Source organism: Sciurus vulgaris, assembly GCF_902686455.1.
Source record: "Sciurus vulgaris genome assembly, chromosome: 6".
NCBI lineage: Eukaryota > Metazoa > Chordata > Mammalia > Rodentia > Sciuridae > Sciurus > Sciurus vulgaris.
Window position 1 is genome coordinate 110,422,503 of NC_136466.1, and position 23,094 is coordinate 110,445,596.

The window sequence follows — 23,094 nt, forward strand, 5'->3', positions numbered from 1 at the left end:
AGACTTTGGTATAAATGATACGTTTTCAAAGTTATTGGTACTGATCGCTTAGGAAGGTAAAATTAAATATTTGGATTAATTCTTCTTTGGTAAGGTTGAGTTAGCAGTATAGGGACTTGATCAAAAGGGTCTGATCTGTTTCACCGAGTTTGTTTCCACTTATAAAATGCTGATTGTCAGGCTTTTGTTAGAAAATATTAAGAGAATTTAGGAAAAGAGCGTTGATGAGTAAACCATTGAAACCACAGGTGCTCCAGAATAGGAATTAGAATGTTCAATTGGATTTTTGGTTCTATAATGTTTTATATCATCCAATTTTGAGGGCATAATGAATAAGGACTTATGTTGCATAGAAATCCAGGTTACAATGAATTTTTTCCTTTAACATTTGCAGCCAAAGGTTATTCTTACTATTGAATGTGACTTCTATAAGAAGTGATTTAAGGCAGGCACAGTACTGTGCCCTTGCACAGGAGCACATATATTTGCAAAAGAATCAAGTGACATGTAATTCTTACTCAGGTAACTTAGTAGTCCCAGAACTACACTTGAACAATTGAATTGAATACAAATTTCCCTGAAGGATAGGAGGGATGTAGAGAATTTCAGTAGCAAGTATAAAATAAAAGAAAAAGGGCTGACTTTTGTGTGTGGAATATAACCATATTTATTGTTTACAGTCAGTTGAATGTTTTACTTCTAGCAGTTGAAAGGAACATGGTCTTCAGTTGTTTTATAGGTAAGGAAATAAACCAAATGAGTGCAAGTGGTTTGTATGAGATTGCCCAGCTAGATGTTCTTAGTGCAGAGAACTGAGAGTTGAGTCCCAGAGCCCTAATGTCCCTTCCTTTTTTCTGATGAGTATTTTGATTCTTCATGGCATGGAAGACTTACTAAAGACCCATGGTGGGAGGTAATTTGTCCTAAAGCCTCCTGAAATTATACTGGGCTGTGTTAGCTCCAGACAGGCTGTGGTTGTGAGTTCAAGTGTCTGTATTGCCTCCCCACATACCTAATCTTTGTGGTTGTCTAACCTCTCACTCAAATAAATAAAGGCTGAAACTGGAGGCACTGTAAAGGCAAGGAATTTCTGTAATCTTATTTTAGTGTAGTTAGTAAGCTCTGAATCAGGGAAGTGGTACGGTACTTTAATATTTAGCATAAGAATTTGATGGAGAAGAATAAGAACCAGTAGCAAAATAAAATGATGAGGCATAAAAAAGAAAAGACTATAAATTCTAGCTTTGCTATTAACTTTACCTTCTAGGAATAGTGGCTTTTGGTATTGATACTTGCCATTCCAGATACACAGCCGGCAATTCTTACTTATAAAACAACAATATACACACTCAAACTCCACTGTAGGAAAGGTTACATTCTCCAGCAACCAGAGGTAAATTATGATTTCAGACAAAATCATCATTTTTTGGTTCTGGGGAATGCAAACTCCTCAATGTCTCAAATGTTTTTTTTTTTTTTTTTTAATCAAGTGCATAGCCACATAATGAATTATTGGATTTAAGAATTTAAATCTTAGGAATTTCCTAGTCATCACTCTCACTCCAGACTTTTAAAAATTACATTTGTAATTTCTAACTATAAAATACTGCATATACAAGCACCTAATAAGTGTTTACTTTCTATTTAATATCAAGATTCCATTCAAAACTGGTTGCAGTTGGGTGTTCTTATTTCCCAGCTACTTAGAAGGCTGAGGCAGGAAGATAGCTTGACCTCAGGATTTTGGGACCAGCCCAAGCTACATATTGAAATAGTGAGACCCTGTCTTTAAAAATAGAATCAAGAGTTGGCTGGCATTAAGTATTTTATTAACTGTAAATAATATGGATTAGTTACTACCTGAAATTACTTTGTAAATTGAGATATCATTTCATATGACTTAGCAAAGATTTACTGTCTTTGTCCTTAACCTTACTCCAGGAAAATGATTTAAGAGAAGCTTATTTTGTAAGAAATTAATTCGTTTCTAAGAATCAATTTAATATAGTGTAAATATGCGATTTTTAGACAGTTCATTAGACTCCCTATGTCTAGGACTTTGAAGTGTATATTGATAAGTGGTATCTACCTAAAAGACTAAATAGGCACATAGATCTACATCATTCATTTTAAGTATAAATATACATTTTCTTTCCATCCCTTCACATTTTTTATATTTGCTTCCTTAGAAAAATGTTAAGAATAACCCATTGATAATTCTAACATAATTTAAAAATCTTAAATGAATAGTTTTATTTGCTCTTTTCTTAAGGTCTTAATTTTAATTATTTAAATGATTTATGAAATACATTCTTAAAATAGGATTAAAACAGTACATTACACAGTGGTTGATTAGCAAGATAAAAAGTACTAGAATATTGACTTTTCAGTTCAGTATGTGCTAAGTGATAAATTTAAATTATTTGTAGACCTTCCCATTTACTTAGAATTTATTTCTGCAGTAGAGATTTTATTACAGTGCATTTAGTATGTAATTTTTTCTTAAAATATTTATGGTTATAATTATTGAGAAAATCTGTTGAACTTACTACTACAGAAGTCTCAAGAACCATTTTAGAAAAATTATAGGCGCTCTCTTTTCTAAGCTTAGATTCATTTTTATTTGCTTTTTACTTTAACATCTTTGGGTTTTCTTTTCTTAATTCTTCTTGATCCAACATGTTGTTTGGGCTATTTTAAAATTTTTTTCCTACGTGTTATTTCCAGAGTTATACATCGATGTTTTGAAAAATTAGAAAATTGATGAAAGATGCTTGTTACTTCTTTTGAAATTCAAATTAAATGAAATTTTGTCATTTGTTCTTGTTTTAATTTTATAGCAGTGTTACTGTTTCTGTATATATTTGTTTACTATTTACTTTTTTTCTTTTTTTTTTGGTACCATGAATTGAACCCAGGAGCACTTAGCCACCGAGCCACATCTCCAGCCCTTTTTTATATTTTTTATTTAGAAACAGGGTTTCATTGAGTATTAGGGTCTGCTTAGTTGCAGGCTGACCTTGAACTCATGATCATCCTCCTCCCTGAAACTCCCCTTCTCACGCAGCCTCCTAAGCCACACTATTTACATTTAAATTCGTCAACATTTATTTTTAAAGCATTATTAAAAATTATTTCCATAAAAAGCAGTAAGCACAAGTAATCACCTCTAAGTGATTACCTATCTAAGTAAAAATAAAGCTCTGTTTGTAGTATTCAGAACAGACATTCTGAGAGTAGGACTCTAAAATTATAAGACAACTTTTCTGTTATAATTCTTGTGGTTTGCAAAGTAGATTTAGTTTTCTTCCATTACTATAAAGATTTTAAAATAATTTTGTCTACGCATTTCAGGGGCATAATCTGGAAAAAAGTTGCTCCAAAGCACATGAATTTTCTAGATAACTTCATCCTTTAAGAACTATAACCTTTAAGCATTTTCACAAAATCTTCCTAAACTATATTTCATAACTACTACTTTAAGTGGTTTTTTTTTTTTTTTTAGGTGTAATTTAAGCTTCCTGATGACTTCAGTCATCATTTTGAGTAGAAAGCATTGCACCATGAAATAGTGACATTCCATGGGTCTTTTGCCCCTGTTCTGTATATGACTTCTGACAATTTTACTATTGTCATTACCCATAATATTGAAAATGTTTAAGACAGAATAAAGGATCTATAATGCCAATACTTTAAAATACTGCTAACTTTTTATTTCTTTCCAGTCTTTTCCATTTAATAATATGGTCTTTTTCTTATACAAATTTTTACTTATTTGTGATTATACTCTATGCATTTTTTTATCTTTTATCACTTATTAAGCATATACACTTGTCATGTCATTATAGAAATTAATCATCTTTTTTTATGATTTGATAATAGCCCATCAGTCGAATATTGTGTTTCCACCACTAAATTTATTGCTGTTAGAAATAATTTTGGGATAAAAATCTTTGAAATTAATCCTTTTCTGTATTTAGGATTCTTAGAATACAGTCTTGGAAGTGTAATTATGAGGGGAAAGTGTATAAAATGTATATGATTCCGCAGAGATTGCCAAGTTAATTTCCGATAGGTTGTATTAGTTTTACACTGCCATCAGTAATTTGATTCTAATTCATCAGCAGCAGAGGATATTATCATTGTAATATTTGCTAATTAGACTAAAAACATGACTTCATTATTAAATATATTGATTATTAGTTAGGTTCAGTATTTTCCCTTGTTTAATGTTATATTTCCTCTTGCAAATTTTTTTTTTTCATTGTGCTAATGGTTCTAAGTTAGTTTTCCAGGTAAAGTTATTCATGTATTGCTATCTTATTGGAACATCTAACTTTGTATTGCTGTAATATGCTTGGATATCCCTTTTGACTTGTTCAAATAAAGCATATTTATCTACCACATTTGTAAACAGTGCTGCCTCCTGGAAATGCACAAGAGTTGTAGGTCTTTTGAGATGGGGCGTGTCTTAAGAAGCAAGTATTACCTGAAAGCTAGCATTGTAGTGCCCCTGTCCCCCATCTCCCGCTGACATACACTTTTCATAAAATAAGTATTGAGACAATCAGTTTCCCCTTAGTAGTGACATTAGTGGCAGTGATTGCCTTTTCTCCAAAATCTTGGAAAAGGCTAGAAGAGGGATAGAAAGTTGGTGGGAAAGGAAGTCTGTTTGTAAAGAGGGTGCACACCTGAACTGGCTGCTAACTTTATTCGTGGTTTTCTCTATTCTTTCCCCTCAGTTTACTCTCCAACCATTTGAGTGTATTCATTATACTGAATACCTCTCAGAGACTTCCATGTCAGCTCTCAAATATACACGGATGTTCAAGCTAAGGAAATTAATTCCTATGATCATTATCCACCTTCAGTGTATCTACAGTTCCTAGAGAACTCTAGGAAAGTTCAGTACCTTCTACTTAAAGCAGGAACATTTTGGGAATAGTTGTTATATAATATTAGTTTGTAATCATGTAGTCTGTATAGCCGTGTGGTATATATTTGAAGAATTTTTTTAATATTCCTATTCTGATTAAGTACTTTTATTTCCAAGGTAGAGACACTGATTCAGGTTGGCCTAAGAGAAAGGGAGAGATTCATTGTAAGCATTTGTGGCTTAGAAATAGAAAGTCATCAGGAAGCAGTACTCACTGTGGTGGATCATGCAATCTTACTCAACCCTTCCTTGCTTCTCTCAATGCTGGTTCTTTCTCCTGGGTGCTTGCAGTTTCTGCCCCTGCACAAATTTGTCTTGCCTATGGAAAGTAATCTACCCTGCTACACTATGACATTTTAGCTTTTGGTTTCAGAAACTGGTAAAGGGTAAATTATCTTAGTTCTTTCTGATCATGTTTCCAAGAAAGGAACTTCAGTTGATTTATTTCATCTTTTTTTGTGTCAGGATTCATCATATGAAGGGCCAAGTGCTTAATCCTGGTTTAATCAGTTATTTAGGAAATATGGTCACAAAGTATAAACTTGACCATTAGACCCTTCCCTGAGACATGAGCTGTATAAGCCACCTAATTTCCTTCAGAAAACTAGTGTACTATTAAAAAAAAAACAAAGGGGTGGGGAGAAACTTCATAATATAGAACTGGATGTTCTGTTTTTAAAGTTAGAAATTCAATTCTTCCTTCTAATTGTAATATTGTTGATTTGTGGGTCTTAATTTTCCCATTTTTTAAATAAAAGGATTAGATAGATGTTTTCCGAAGTTCTTTTCATCCTGATGATTAGATGCTATAATTGCCATTCTCTAATTATAGTTAAAGTTTACATTGCTAAATTACAATTTTGTGGATTAGGAAGATGAATGGTATCAGGACATGATATTCAACTGGTTATTAACTTAGTATCTCTACTTGCATGTGTGGTAGATTAACATTCTCCTTGTGTCCAGCATAATCTCAGATTCCCTTATCATATTCCATTTTAATTTTTATATTCACTAATTTTTTTATGTCTCATTAATCTTGGTTGAGTCTTATTCTTTGTCCCAAGGAAAAGAAAAAACGCTTAAACACTCATAGGATATATATATGTTCTTGTATTTCAAACTAAACAAAGTGTGGTACCATCTGTCATATGACATTATTTTCTACAAAATTTTTTTCCATTTTTGTATCATCTTTAAAAAATTTTATTGTGATACTTTTTACCTCTTTTGCATGCTACAAGGACCACCATTGATCAACTGCTTAGTTTTTCCTTTCATATAATTTTTGCAGACTGATTAAATTCATATCTGATTTAATATTTGCCACTTGATTTCTATTTTTCTTTGTTCCTCTTACTCTTCCAATATTTCTCTTTTGATTTCTCTATTTCTTTAGAATATCACCTGTCTTAGTCCATTTCTGTTGCTATAACAAAATACTTTAGATTGGATAATTTGTAGATAATAACTTTTTCTCACAATTCTGGAGTCTGGGAAACCCAAGAACAAGGCACCAGCAGGTTAGATGACTTCTGGTAAAAACTCTCTCTGCTTTATAAATGGTGTCACTGGGCAGAAGGGGGAGCAAAAGGGCCAAACAGGCTCCCTGAAGCCTTTTTGTAAGAGAACTAATCCCATTAATGGGGACTCTGTGTTTGTGATTTAATCATCTCCTAAAGGCCCCACCTTCTAATACTGATGCACTGAATATTAAGTTTTTAACATGAATTTTAGAAGGATACATTTAAACCATAGCATCATCTCATTTAAGTGACAAGTTAAATAGCCCATTTTTGTTGCATATTTTTTGTCAAAAATAGTGTAAGTAAACCGGGCACGGTGGTGCACGCTTGTAATCCCAGTGACTCGGGAGGCTGAGGCAGGAGGATTGTGAATTCAAAGCCAGCCTCAGCAATTTAGGGAGGCACTAAGCAAAAAAATGGGCTGGGAATGTGGCTCAGTGGTTAAGTGCCCCTGGGTTCAATCCCTGGTACCAAAGAAATAAAAATAAAAATAGTGTATGCAATCTTCATTTTTATCTGATGGTAAAAACTGCCTTCGGTAAATTTGAGTTTTAGTGGCAATTCTAGTCAGTAGTGTAATGTGAAGGCAGTGAACATTACATTCCTACTATTTGTAGCAGTTAATATTCTCATTTAATCTCATCATTCTCGCTAAGTCCCATTTCACAGGTGGCTAAATTGTGACTCACAATGTTTACTAAAAAAGACAACAGGAGAATTGGGATTAACCTGTGTATATATATATATGACTCTGGATTCCATGCTTCCTCTATGCTTATCTTCCTGTTTGCCAGCAACAAGTAGTGTAGAATAGTATTCAGCCCAGGAAATAAAATTATAAAAATTGATTTTCTTTCATTAGTTTTTTTATGCTGTGTCTGTCTTTCCATAACTGAAATATGACTGATATATGTTCCTGGTATGTGTAAGATCTCAATGAAGAAATGAAAAATTAGTTAAAAGTTAATGCTAACCTTTCTGTTTTACTGGTTAAGCTGCTCTTTTTTCATTCAGTCCTTGCCAGTGAACATAGTGCTGTATTCTTTCTTTCTGTTTTCACTTGAAAGAAATTGTGAAATGTTGAATCAACATATTATACTTAATCAAGGATGGTTTGAGATATGAATGAGAAATCCCAGAACCCTCTCATTCAGAACTTTAGGAGCGATCTAACTAACTGCAGTGAAACAGTATACTTGCTACTCAAATGATCTGTAATGGTTATCTGCATCTGCTAATTTTTATTCCTTTATTTTATTTATTTATTTTATGTGATGCTGAGGATTGAACCCAGTGCCTCACACATATGAGGCAAGTACTCTACCACTGAGCCACATCTCCAGCCCCCATGTGCTAATTTTTAAAAAAGTTATCAGGTTGGTGTCCTATCAACTGTACAGGTATGTTCTCACTTCATAAATAACTACAGTGGATTCTAAAATATTGAATCAAATCTTTTATTGACTAAATTTGTAATTTCTGATGTGTTTCACAGGAAAATATTTGGCTAATTGTATCAGCCATTTTTTACCAGCTCTTTAAATTCAGTTAAGTGCAGCTATAATCAGTGACTTGCCTGGTGCTGTTATAGTTTTAATCATTCATAGCCAGTATTTTACTGAGAGAGATCAGTCTTGCAAGAGTCCTACAGATTTGTGTCCATCTATTATATTTGCTAGCCTATAACCCAGCAAGTAATAAACAGTGGAAAGCAACGTTACTTTAAGATGAGTCACTCTTTTAATTGATTATATGCACATATTTAATGAACTATGAATTAAAGAAGCAGTTTGGAGTACTAGAAACATTGAACCCAAAATAGGAAGACATTCATTCCAACTCAGCTGTTAACATTTACTAGCCGTGTGACTTTTAGCAAGTTACTTAACATCCCTGATGCTATTTCTTCAATTCACAGGTAATTTCCAAAATTAAATAAGATAAAATATGAAGTACTTTGAAAATAATTAAGTACTTGAAACCATTTGGCAATGATCAGCCAATACTATGAAATGGAATTTACAATCAATCCTTAGAGAAGACTTTGAGATTCTTTTCCCCCCTTAAATCTGTCACAGAAATGAAACTATTTGAGTAGAGTTGACATAGACAATGACAGTAGTCCATGGAACTATTTAAATAAATAATTCACCAGTTGAATGTAGCGTTGGAAGATCCCTAGTAAAGTCCATTGATGAATACTTCAATGCTAAAAGAATCAGGAACCTAATTTACTTATTTTGTGATTTGGGTTTTAACATGTGGACTCCTTATTTAAGAGAGCTTGCCTTTAGTTTTTAAGAATGAGTTAATATCCACTTGAAGGAAGATGTGGTTATCATTCTTAGGATAAGTTGATTTGCTCTACAAATTCAAATCACATTTTGCCAATAATTTTCTAGCTTGTTTTACTTTTAATTTATTGGAAATAAATGCTTATGTTCTTCCCCCCAAACTTGGCTTTCCCCAAGTTTTCTTTTTTATCGTGAAACTTAAGTGCAACTCCTCACCCAATCTCTGTCACTATTAAATTGCAAAGTAAATAAATATTGCACTTAATAGCTTCTTTAGTACAAATTATTTTAGTACAAATTATTAAGCAGCTTTAAACAGTATGTTCTTATGTTTTGGTTTTCATCAAAGACTTTTTTTTTTTTTTTAGCTGTCAGTTATGTTTCCATATTAATCAGAGGAGTCTGCATTCTGTTCCTCTTGTCTTGTTGTCTAGTACTAGAACACTGCTATTCATTAGAGGAAGAAAAATGAAACTTGCCAGGAGCAGATATATTGAGTTAATGCAGTGGTCCTCATCTGGCTCTAAGTTCTCAGTGATAATAATGTGCAGTCAGTGTTGAGAACCAGGGTCTTAAGTTACTTAAATATACCATGGAGAGTGCGACCAACTATGAAGGTTAAATTAGTTGTGGAACCCGGAGTTAGTGTTTTGAGGGTGACAATGTTATAATCAAAAGTTAAATATAGGGGCTGGGGTTGTGGCTCAGTGGTCGAGCACTTGTCTCATACATGCAAGGCACTGGATTCAATCCTCAGCACCACATAAAAATAAAGATATTGTTGTACCCACCTACAATTAAAAATTATTTTTAAAAAGTTAAATATACAGAGGTATTATTCCTATTAGCCTTTTGTTTAATTAAAAATTAAGTTTGAATTTTGAGAAACAAAGTGTACTTATCACAACCTGAAGTGATCGAACTGCACAAAGTAGAAACCAATCAAGAAAGTTGTTCATTTCTTCATGATGCATGGAATGGAAAGGGAAAGAGAAGAGTGCCCAAGAACACTCATGGTTGACATGCTGTTGAGTTCTTTTAAGGGTTAGTCACATATTCATGGGAGTGACTATATTAAAAATAATACAGCAGTGTGGTTCAGTGCACTAGTTCAGAAGTCAGGTGTGTTTGGATTTGAGTACTGGTTTTGCTCATTACTGTCTTTGTGACCTTGGATACTTTGCTTAAGTTCCCTTAAGCCTGTTCCTCTTCTGCAAAAGTAGAGATAATAATAGTACATATTCAAAATTAAATGAGATCATGCATTTGAAGAACTTAGCCTGATAAGTGGCACACTAGAAGCACCTCATTAATGATAGCATGGTTGCTGTTGTTACTAGGCACAATCCAGACTTTGAAATCACACAGATCTGATATTGAATATACTCAGCCACATACAAGCTGAGTAGACTCCTGAACCTCTCAGAACCTGAGATAATATAAATTGGATTTAATACTGACCTCATAGTCCTGTTGTGAATATTAAATGAGCTGAAGTATAAGAAGTGCCTGCTTATAGATTGGGTTGAATTTTGACATCAAGCTTTCCTTCTTATCACTTACTCCTTTTTTATTATCAAACTTTTTTTTAATGTTTGTTTGTATATTTTTTTTGTGTATTTTTCCAGTAATCTTAAAGGTCTCCTTGTACTCCAAGAATACATTTATTTGATTTTTCACGAACTTATTTTCCATGTTCTTTTTGTTCTATTAATTTTCCAATTCTTAGATGGTAATAAGTTTATAATGCCAGAAAACCAAACTTTTAACTTCTCTCTCTTTTTTTTTTTTTTTTTGCGGTGCTGGGGATTGAACCCAGGGCCTTGTGCATGCAAGGCAAGCACTCTACCAACTGAGCTATCTCCTCAGCCAACTTTTAACTTCTTGGCATAATTCTTCCAAGTGTTGAATTAGACCATTAACCCTAATTAAATTAATCAAGGATGATTTCAAACCCATGTACTGAATGGCATGTGGGCCATACTGTAATCCCAGCTACTGAGGAGGATGAGGCGGAAGAATCCTAAATTCAAGGCCAGCCTCAGTAATTTAACAAGAATCTCAGCAACTTAGACCCTGTCTCAAAATAAAAAATAATTAGGACTCAAATGTAGCTCATGGTAAAACACCCCTGGGTTCAGTCCCCAGTACCAAAAACCAAACAACAACAACAATGTTTTTTTCTACCGTTCTAATCCAGTTGAGTTCATTTCCTCAGTTAGCTTGGGTGCAACAGTTTTGATGTTTTTTTCCTCTTTTATTTCCTGATCTAAAACCTCTGACTACTCTGTATAATCTCTCAAAGGGTTTTCTGATTCCACTGATAGCTATAGTTTATTTAACAGCCTTGTCAACATTTTGATTCTTTGTTTAAAAATTTATTTTTAAAAAATATTAACCAGTTGCTTGTAGGTTTTCCCTTTGTACCTGAATTTTGGTGCAAGTTTTATTAAATAATTATGTTTTTTAAATACCATTCTCTTTTTAGAACCACTAGATATCTCTGGGTTTTTTGTTTTGTTTTTCCTTCTTTGCTCGTGATAACATCTTTTTTGTAAAAAAACAAGTATAGGAAGTCTACATATCTGATTCATATTCAGTAAATGATTCAACATATTTCTTGGCCAGGCACGGTGGCACACACCTGTAATTCCAGCAGTTCAGCAAACTGAGATAAGAAGATCTAGAGTTCAAAACCAGCCTCAGCAAAAACGAAATGCTAAGCAACTCAGTGAGACCCTGTCTCTAAATAAAGTACAAAATAGGGCTGAGGATGTGACTCAGTGGTTGAGTGCCCCTGAGTTCAATCCCTGGTACCTGCACCCCACCCCCCCCAAAAAATCTTAAGCTGTGTTTTGATTTATCTGCTTATTCAATGGAAATAATACTTGCCACCTACTGATAACAAAGGGATGTTGGGAAGATTAGATTTAGACTTTTAACAGTCTAAATACTACTGAAATATCTCATTTTCATACTGCATCCACACTGCTTTTTAAGATGTTATGATTTTTATAATACCAAAATATGACTTTTACTTTTTTATCTCTTCACGGAGGTATAAAGTATATATATTATTTCTTTATTATGTAATTTTTAAAAAATGAATACTTTCCCATTTTACAGAGATGGATGTTTCCATTGGAAAAGCAGTGTTAGCAGGGGCCTAGAGAGTGAACTCTGGAGGCTAGATTAGTGGGGTTGAATCATGGTCTGTATGCCTCAATTTATGTATCCATACATATTAATCAGTTTTATCATTGTGATCAGAATACCTGAGAAGAACAGTTTAGAGGAGGAAAGATTTATTTTGGCTCATTTGTTTTGGTTTCAAAGGTTTTAGTCCATGGTTGGCTGGTCTCTTCTTTGAACCTGAGGTGAGGCAGAACTTCATGGCAGAATGGCAGATGAAAGCTGCTCAGCTTATGACAGCCAGGAATCAGGTGGGGGAAGGGGCCTAGGACAAGTATAATCCCCAAGGACACACTGCCAGTGACCTACTTCCTCTAACCATGCCCCACCTGCCTATAGCTTCTGCTACCTCCAAGTAATTCATCAGATTATTAATCCATCAAATGGATCTAATCATTCCCCAAAAGCCCTCCCTCTGAACATTCTGATTTGGAGAACAAGCCTTCAACACAAGAATTTTGGGAGGACCTTTCAGATCCAAACTGTAACACTATAGCATGATCCTGACTTCCTAACTGGTTAGTATAATGTCCTTAAAGCCCCTTGTACTTACCATGCCATAGTTAGAGTCATAGAGTTGAGATTAACTTAGTTAACCTGTATAAGTGCTTAGAACACTGGTTGGTAGTCAAAAACTAATAGCTGTCACCGTTATTTTGGCTCTCTGAAACGTGACCATCATTCTTCTAACAAACTGAAGGTCCTTTTTTTCCACTAATACTGGATATTACCCCCTAGGGTAATATCACTGAACTACACTTCTAGCCCTTTTATTTTGAGAATAGAGTCTCATTAAATTGCCCAGGTTGACCTCAAACTTGACATCCACTTGCTTTAGCCCCCAAAGTATCTGGGATTACAGGTGTGCACCACCATGCTAGGCTTGGAACTCCATTTGAGATGCAGGTTGGACAGTTAGGTCTTCTGTGGCTCTTCCTGCCCTCATGCAGCCTGACATGGTTTCAGAATCATTTTTTACTTTTATTATTTTTTTAAATTCTTTTTAGTTATACATGACAATAGAATATATTTTGACATGATACATACATGGAGTATAACTTCTCATTCTTGTGGTTGTACATGATGTGGAGTTACACTGGTTGCGTATTCATATATCAATATAAGAAAGTAATGTCTAATTCATTCTACTCTTCCCCATTTCCATCCCCTTCTTTCCTTCATTTCCCTTTGACTAATCCAATGAACTTCTATTCTTCCCTCCTCCCTCTCTTATTGTGTGTAGGCATCCTCATATCAGAGAGAACATTCAGCCTTTGGTTTTTTAGGATTGACTTATTTCACTTAGCATGATAGTCTCCAGTTCCATCCATTTACTGGCAGATGCCACAGTTTCATTCTTCTTTATGACTGAGTAATATTCCATTGTGCATATATACCAGTTTCTTTACCCATTCATTCATTGAAGGGCACCTAGGTTGGTTCCATAGCTTGGCTGTTGTGAATTGAGCTGCTATAAACATTAATGTGGTCACATCACTATAGGTCTTTTCAAAATCATTTTTATTATGAAAATGAGCTATAGAGCAGAAGATGAACCTCTCTTTCCCCATTTTTAATCAGGTCTTTTATCAGTTTAAACCCCCTTCACAAACTTCCTATTAGCTGTAGGATCTTTACTAACAAGGTCTATGAAGTCCTCTTAGCATCTGCCCTCCTCTTATATTTGCTTTTTGGTAATTCCTATTAGATCTCAGATGAAAAGTCACTTAAGGGAAGCACTTTCCTGACTTCCTAACTGGTTAGTATAATGTCCTTAAAGCCCCTTGTACTTAACATGCCATAGCCATTCTCCATTGAGGCAGTGTTGCTCTCTGGGACTGTCCTTGTGACTGGAAGGTGCTCTTGTCATTTACTGGGTAGGACTGAGGGGTGTAGATGCTCACCATAAAGAATTATCCTAGTAAACCAATCCCAAAAAACCAAAGGCCAAATGTTTTCTCTGATAAGTGGATGCTGATACATAGTGGTGGGGGTGGGGTGGGGGTGGTAAGGGAAAAATGGAGGAACTTTGGATTGGGCACAGGGGAATGAAGGGAAGCAAAGGGGACAAGGAGTGGGAAAGATGGTGGAATGAGATGGACATCATTACTTTATGTTCATGTATGATTACATGAGTGGTGTAACTCTACATCTTGTATAACCAGAGAAATGAAAAAGTTGTTCTACATTTGTATACAATGAATCAAAATACATTCTGCCGTCATGTATAACTAAATAGAACAAATTTTTTAAAAATTAAAAAGTTCCAAAAATAAAGATCTCACATTTGATAATGTGAAAATAAAATAAATAAAAAAGAGAATTATCCTAAGTCCTGTATGACTTGTGAGTAACCCACTAGATGGTCACGGAGATGGAAAACAATATTTTTAGAGTTTTTGGAGCCAAAAACCTAATTCAATTTTCACTTATACTTTTGGCAGGATTATAATATATATTGAATTTTCCCAGAATAAAAAGTATTGTCTTATTGAAGGATGATTGTACCTTGTTTTATTTGGAACTCTACCACGAATTGTTCATAATTTTTGTGTCACTGGTGGCAACATTTATCACATTTATAGTGATTCAACATATAGGCAGAAACATCTGACTGCTTGGCAAATATTTGTTTGCATTTAATTGAAATGAAAAGGAAAGAAAAGCTGTGAACCCATTGGGGAAAAGCACTTTCCTTTCCTGGCAGAATATATTTGCTCTTCTCTTTTCCTATTACACTCCGTCATAATTCATTCATAGATAGCACATGTATCCTTCTCACTAAAAGAGAATTTGGTGGGGACAGGAACTGTATTTTACTTGCCTTTGAATCTCCAGTGCTCACCAAGCACGTGGTAATTGCTCAACTTAATATTTATTTAGCTGAATTAATAGCAAAACAATAGTATTTATTCAACAAACATTTATTTAATCATACTGTGTTAGGCAAAGAGGACAAAAAGACACTAACCTACTCTCAAGAAATACATAATCTAAAGGACTGGAAATAATTATAATACAGTATGGCAGTTTCCAGAATGTAAATGGCTATAAACTATAATTCTGTAATGAAAACACCCTTAAGATCCTAGAAACATGCACTGAAGAGAAATGGTATTCAGTATCAATCACAGTGCCAAAGCGAAGTCTCAGGAACCAGTTGGAACTATAGTGAATGAAGGTAGCTCTATTGAGTAGGAAGGGGTTTGCAAAATGGTCGAATTTGAAGAGGGCATTCCAGACAGGAAATCCCTATTCAAAAATGGAGAGGTATGAGAGGTGCAGGAAGAATTGTTAGAGCATAAATTTGGGGACTGAGTTGGAAACTAAAAAATGAAAACTGCCCCCTGAAGGTGATGGACCATTTCCCCAAGAGCCTTCTTCCATGAATTAGATTTTATCTTGGAGACAATAGAAAACCATTGGCTTAATTATTAAAACAACCATTCTTCAAATCATACTCTGTTCTAGGTGGCTATTATAGAGTAAGCCTATTCCCATTTTATAGTTGAGAAACTGAGGCTCAGAGAGATTAACTTTTACAGGTAGGTGAGTTGAAAAACTGATTCAAACTTAGGTCAGTTGAGCCCATACCTCCTGTCTTGCTATTTAGACCATATATTACATCCCCTCCAGCAGGGAAGAAGCTAGATATTTTTTAATTGGCATTATGGAATCTAGTGTATGATTTGGTCTTCTGAAGGTCCACAATGGTATCCAGTAACTTACATCTTAAAAGCTGCTTTTCATTCTGATACCATCTTCTATCCACTTAGTTCTTCAGTGAACTGCCTTTTTGCTTAATGGTTGTTTTTTTACTCACCATTGAATCATGCCAAGCATCATTATTTGTATATTCTAAAGGAAAAAAATTTGAAGGACCACTTCCTTTTTATTTATTTATTTATTTATCTATTTGTGGGGACATTCAGCATACAAAATAAATGCCTCATCTCATAATTGTTTAAATTTGATTAAGATCAGTATTAAATGATATGTAATATATTTTAACATTGATATATAGTTTATTATATAAATAAATGATTTCTACCTCATAATAATGCTGATGTGCTTGGTTAACTTAAAATACTTCAGATGTTATCTAATTAACCTGGTTACTATGCAATAAGATTCTTCCTAATGTTAGTAGCTATCAAAATGTAAGTTCTGGAGATGGCTAGTGGTGATGGTTGCATGAAAATATACTTAATGCCACTAAATTGTACATGGAAAACAGTGAATTTTATGTATTTTTATTTTATCACAGTTTTTAAAAAGAAGAGATACAGAAGTTCAAAGTGAGCTGGGGTCTCCAAACATTATCAGTCAGATATTTTTGAGAGCCTTTTGTTACAGATAATTTGAATCATATAGAACATCATCCTGTCAACATAGTCTGATCAGTTTAGATATTCTTAATACTCAGCTGTTCAAAAAAGAAAAATAATACTATTTATTTAGTGCAGGGATAAAAAGGGAAGCATGGTAGTGACCTGATATTATGGTGCTGCCATCATTAAGGTGGATACGATGAAGATGCTTTTCAAACTTGACCTCTGTTAGCCCCTGGCTTTAGTCTCTTGTTCAAAAGCACAACACAGGGTCTAAATAAAATAGACTTTCAAATGTCACCTCAGCAGGTAAGTTTTGTGCATGGTAGCAGCTCAAACCCAGAACTAGAACTAGACTCTTAGGTTCCCCACCTGTACTAGTAACAAGAAATGGTTACCCATTAACAAAATTTAAAAGAACAAGCTGGTGTTGATATGAAATATTCATATTGTGAGTAGGAATTGCCTAACTTTTTAGAAAGTAGCCTAGTAATAACTGTTAGGTTGGCCTAATAAAGCCACAGAGTTGCCACTACTGTGTAGGAACAATGGTACAAGAATTTTTTTTCTGTGTTTTTCATAGTTGTAAAAAAAGTAGAGGCACTCTGGAAATCATTCAGGAAGTGGTTGGACAAATTATGCGCTATTCTTTCTAAAGACCAACGTGCATCTATTAAAAAGTGAGTTAAACCCATGTATGTTGGCATGGAATAACAGCCACAGTATATTATGTGTAAAAATGTTGTTGGGTTAGTGTGGTATGAACTATGATCTAAAAAAAATAAACAAGAACCATATACTGTTTGAGACTAGAGAAAAGTATACAAGAATTCATATCAAACTGTTAAACATGCTCTATAGAGGTAAGCTTGCCAGTAATAGTGAATTAACTTTCCTTGTATGGTCTTGTTGTTTGGTTTATTATAATTATGTGGCTCTTGTTAATTTTTTTAAAAAGTTATTGAAGTTAAAAGAAAAGAGGGAAGGGGAGAAATCTGTAGTGATAGAATGGGCACAGGAGAGCGGTTGGCACTAGTTAATGATCTCCATCTTGAGCTCAAGGTGTTGGACACACAGGTGTATTCCTTTTGTAAGAATCCATCTAGTTATATGTTTGATTTGTACAAACTTGTGTCTGTATTATCAATTAAACATTTATGAAATTATAACAGCAATACAATGGAATAGTTATGTCATTAAAATATTTTCATTGATCATGTAATAAAGTCAGGAAAGAAACGACCCCATTTTTATAAAATAGAATAAACAGAATGGAGACTAACATAAAGGTACTACAGTATATCAATAGATATGTCTAGATGATGGTTGTAGTTTTTTGGTTTTTAAGTTTTGTGTTTAAGAACAGTTTAGGACTGAGGATGTAGCTCAGTGGTAAAGCACCCCTGGATTCAATCCTAGTAACCTTCCACACCAAAAGAAGAGTTTACTGGGTTATTTAGAAAGTCAATAGAAGATGGTAGGCAAAGTCAGATGACAGGATATTTAGTAGAAAATAAAGGTGAAGAAGAGAGGAAAAAAATATTTTTTTAAAAAAGAGCTCACCAGAGAGGTATAGTAAGGTCAGGAATACTTTAACCTTTACTAGGACTTTTAGTAATTTCACCTGTCAAACCATCACATAATAGTCATATTTAAAATATTCTCCTTTATTAAGTTCAGTTTGACTTTTAAATAATTCATCCTTGATACTTAAGTTTGTCGTTTTTATTTAATCATTTCGCTGTAAGAAGCGTCATTGATATAATAGTTTCCGTTGGCGGTAGCACTTTCAGCTTGTAGCTTAAGAACCCTATATTCTCGCAGTCTTTACTGATAACAGTAGTAATTTGCTCAGATCTTTTTTCAGCCTTAGTTGTCACAGTAGGGCAAACAGTACCTAAGTTGTAGTAACAAATGAGGAAATGAATGTGAAGATACTCTAATAGAATTAAACACCATTCATCTGTAAAATTACATTTTTCTTGTTTTTTTCTTCCAGTCCTAAGTCCTTAGTTGTGGAATGTAATTATTTCCTGATGAAATTTTACTTACTGAGATCAAAAGTTGAAGTTTATGAAAGAATGAAATTTTATTTTAGCCAAAGGTTGCATTTAATGTTTTCGAAGCGTGGTTTGTAGTTATAATGCATCATTAGTTTAAATATTAATGTGGCTTAATATATCAAAGAAATGTTAACATTTTTTTTCTTACCAGTTACGGTTGACCTGTCAGAGGAATTAAGGGCCTTTTTTCCCTATTTCAATCATTCGTCTTTATTCAACCATGTTTACTTAACATAATGACCCAAGACAGATTACTTCAGGTGTTTTCGAAGAGGTTTTAATAAGGTCTTGACTTTTGATTGCCCTTAAATCAGTAGTACTCCAAACGGAATGAGTTGGGTTAGAGAAATCTGCGTGGCACTAGGACCCAGGGGGCTCCCGTGAGCGGATCTTGGGGCCAGATTGCAAATTCGCGGTGACTCAGTCTGGTCGGCTCCTTGCGCTTGGCGGCCGCGGCGGCAGCAGCAGCAGACGTTGGCGGCCGAGCTGCTAAGAGCAGTTCCGCCGGGCTTCGCCGTCCGAGACTTCCTTTGGGGCACCCCAGGCAGGTCCGAGGCGTCTGGGGAGAGATGGGGTGGCTGTGGTGGGGAAAGGGGGTTGCCCTGCGCGGGCAGCCCTCCGGCCTGTGCACGGGGAGTAACATTTGCTCCGTCTCTTCCTGTGTCTGGCTTTATTTGCAGCAAACCAAGATGGAGTATGAGTGGAAACCTGACGAGCAAGGGCTTCAGCAAATCCTGCAGCTGCTGAAGGAGTCCCAGTCCCCAGACACCACCATCCAGAGGACCGTGCAACAAGTATCCTTCCCAAGGCCTGGCCTCCGCCCGCGCGGCTTGCGGGGCTCCTCGCGCCCGGGGGTTTCGCCGCCCCTCCCCCCGGCCCGCTCCCCTCCCGCCTGCGCTGGGAGGCCGGCCGCCGCGGCCCCTGCCCTGCGCCTGGCGCACGCGGCCCTCGCGCCCTACCGGGGCGCCGCCGCGTGGGGTTCGCCGCCGAGCGGCCGGCTTCCGGGCCGCCGCCCGAGATCGCGACATGTGCGCGGCGGGCCGCCACGTCCCCGCCCGCCACAGACCTGCCGAGGGGGTGGGGAGCGGCGCGGCGGGAGCGGCCCGGGCCCACACAATGCGCCCCGCGGGGCGGGGGCGGCAGCGCGCGAGGCCGGGTGGAGGGAGCTTGCGAGCGCTGAGCTGCACGGCCGCTGGCCGGCTGAGCATGGGTGGAGCTGGCGCGGGGTTTGAACTGCTGCGGGGCTGGGCATGGGGTTTTCTCCATTGCCCTTGCCTGAAAGGCAAGAAGACCTGGGTGGGGGGGGGGAAGAGGTCTCTGTTGGGGTCTCACGCCGGGCTGCTCTTGTGAACACCTGTTGCGAGCTCCCTGACTCTGATATGAGATTTTCTTTTTAAAGCTTTGGCTCAACCTGTGTGTGCGACTGTAACCTAAGTCGTTTCCGAGTGTGCTGGTGTAGCGGTCCTGTTGCTGCAGTTTTAGAGCCAGAAAAGGCAAAAGAAGCGGCAAAACGTCCGCTGTGCATGTATTCTGAGGTGTCCTAAACTGCGCTGAGGGAAAGCTCTTACCGGATCCAGTAAAGGAAACATTCACTAAACCAGATCACAAGTAACCTTTTTTACCCGTGTTCTGTTAAGCCCAAAGAAGGGAATTCTTTTAAAAACTTGTCTATTATTTTTATTGTCAATAAGCAGGAAATTAATGTGGAATTTGGTAAGTTCTTTCATATTGTTTGAGTTGAGGATATTTATCAGAGGGTTTCAAAGAAATACTGCATTGCTGTAACCTAAACCTTCAATAAATTACAGAATAAGTACTCAGCTTCTTGGTTCATGTAACACTGCCCGTTTAAAAAATGGAGGGGATAATGATTTAGATCTGCTTGGATTTTTTTAAGTTGTTCAAGAAAGAACAGTGAGGGGTATGTTGGAACTTTTATCAGGAACTCTTATAGTTCAGTCGTGTTGTTAAAGCTCTGAGTGATAGAAGTTGACAATTAATTGTAGGTATTGTTTCCCACAGTTATTAGATTCTTAAATTAGTCAAGTCCAGAATTGCATTGTAATTTCTTGTTTTACTGTATATTCATTAAGTACATTTTATATCCCAGTACTGTGCTTGGCCCATTCTAGTAGTCATTTTACAGTTTATTATGTACATGAAGAAAATAAGACAAGAAACCTGTATGTCCTGAGTAAGAACAAAGTAAATTGTTGTTCCTGAAAGAGGAGAACAATATTTTAACTAAATATGCACTGCTTTATATTTTCACAGTGCTAATAACGACTGTTCTTTTGTGTCACCTAAAGATAGAATGTAATTAATTATTGTTTTGTATAGGCTTCAGCACTTTTTGAAAGACTGTTACATTCGCTTAAGTGTAGCTCAAGTTGTAAAATAGTAAGCCTTATCAGGAAATATAGAAAATTTATTAATCTTGGCCTTTCATTAAAACAAGTAATTGTTGTCTGGGTTTTTCTTGGAGAAAGTAATCACACCTTGGAATTTTACTAAAGACTATGTTTGGTTAGAATTTACATTCAGACCCCTAAATGTTTTGCGAGTGGTCACATATGTGATAAATAGCTAAAATAGTATACCTTGCATTTGTATTACGGATTTAATCAAATTTGGGTCTATTGAGTAAAAACATTTTCATTTTCTGTGTAGTTAAATAGTTGGCAAGTATATTAGAGGTTGAAAGTCAGGTCTTGAAGAAAAATATAGAGCATTATGCCACATTCCTGCCAGCCTTGGTGAAATACCTGCAAATTTGTGTCACCAGACATGTTAGGTCTTTGGAATGAGAGGTTGTAGAACTATTATAGTACATGTTGCTGACTTTATATAATACAGGTTTGGTGTATATAGGCTTAGGCATAAATGACTTTTTTTAAGTTACCCCCCCCTTTACATTGAAAGGCTGTTTTATTAAGTTAATTTCCCTAAATGCTCTTCACCTCTAAAAAACTTCTCATTTTTTTGAAATGCTTTTCTTTTTTGTATTTTATACTGAAATAATTGGTTTGGTTCATTTCCCCCCCTCCTTTCTTTGGTGTTGGGGTTTGAATCCAGGCAAAAGCTCAACTAACTGAGCTACATACATCTCCATGCTTTTGTTTGAATGTTTTAAAGTTGTTCAGTTAATCTAAGAGTTCTGTTTTGAAGAACAGTTTTGCCATATTGAGCATGCTGAAGCTGGAACTTGCTTATTTTGTATTGAATATAATTGATATAATTTCATCTGTAAAAGCATCTAAGGCTTTTTAACAAACAGGTGTGTTTTTTGAACTACAAGTCAGTAATTAGTTTAGATACCTTATTCTTAGTAAAAAGTGGAAAATAAAAATATCACAGAAAAAAACTGTTAGATTTAAAAGTGCTTAATTTCTTCCTTAGATTACACAAAGAAGCTTCCTTAACTACTGTTTGTTCTAGAAACTGGAACAACTCAATCAATATCCAGATTTTAACAACTACCTGATTTTTGTTCTTACAAAATTAAAATCTGAAGGTAAGTAGTGTTTGTGTTGATAACTATTTTAAAAGTGTCTCTAAGACTTGTTAAGACATACTGGTAATTAGTCATTTCAAATAATTTCATTTTGTATTAACCACATGCTTAATATACATGTGATGTGCAGAGTCTTAGCATTACTGCCCCTTAAGCATTTAAATGTTTAATGAGTGCAAACGAAGAATGTATTGCAAAGTCTACCTTGGTGTTTTGCTTCATTGCATGTACAGAAATATAGTATTGATTTCTTTTTATATACAGATTGAATTCAAGAATTAACTGAATTTTTGTTCATTAGAAGAAAAAGTCATGTAACCAAAATGAAATTAAATAACAATATTTTATTTTTAAATTATTTAACAACAACAAAAAAAACCCAAATGCAGTTGTGTATGCCTATAATCCCAACTACTCAAGAGACTGAAGCAGGAGAATTCAAAGCCAGCTAGCCCAGGCAACTTACTGAGACACTGTCTTAATAATAAAATTTTGAAGAGTTGGGGATGTAGCTCAGTGGTAGAGCACTTGCCTAGCATACATGAGGCTGTGAATTAATCCCCAGTCCCACAGGAAACATTTTATTAAAAATGGTATTATTCTATTCATAAGTAAACTTTTGTAACTTTTTAAAAACTTTAATAGTATACATGAAACTTTTTCATTAATTTACAATTTGAAATTTACTTCTGTGACAGTTTAAAGCCCAACTACAGTTTGTAAACTTATAGGAAAATGTGGAAAAAAAAGTTCTCTGTCCTCAAGTAACTTACATTGTAGTGAGAAGTGTTCTTGGTACCATTATTTGAGTATTCCCTTCCTGGAACATTATTAGACCATAGAAATACTTGGTATTTATTGACAATTGACTGACCTCGAATGAAAGTACTGCCCCCTATTCAATGACTAGTGTTTTAGAAGCCATGGTAAAAACACTGCTCTTGGAGTTGTGAAATAACAAGTTTTATTTAGAATCTGACACCAAGTCACTTAACCTCTACTTGCTTCTTTCAGCTATAAAATGCCTGTGTTAGACAAGATTTCAGCTCCATCCTCTAGCAGGTTAATGCTGGTTAACATGTAATAAAATCTTAGAAATCTTGTATTTAGATTTAGGTAATTCGTATACATTATGGTGATTTCTTTTGAATTGTTTTCAGATGATTTTGCTGTTTAACTTTGTGATTGAAAAACAATAGGGAATTTAAAACTCTAAATCTAGGTTTTGAAAAACTAGA

At 35.4% G+C, this 23,094-nt stretch overlaps 1 protein-coding gene across 4 annotated transcripts in view; it reads left to right on the forward strand.

Moving 5' to 3' along the window:
* The window catches only part of TNPO1 (transportin 1), a 79,564-nt gene that overhangs the window by 12,134 nt on the left and 44,336 nt on the right, over positions 1-23,094 (forward strand). For 2 of the 4 annotated variants that reach the window (XM_079146110.1, XM_079146107.1), the window contains exons 2-3: positions 19,023-19,136; positions 21,781-21,856. In XM_079146110.1, coding sequence (XP_079002236.1) covers positions 19,023-19,136; positions 21,781-21,856 — 190 coding nt within the window. Of the gene's footprint in view, positions 1-17,563; positions 18,891-19,022; positions 19,137-21,780; positions 21,857-23,094 lie in introns of those variants that run through there. The other 2 variants (XM_079146109.1, XM_079146108.1) reach the window with 2 other exon arrangements.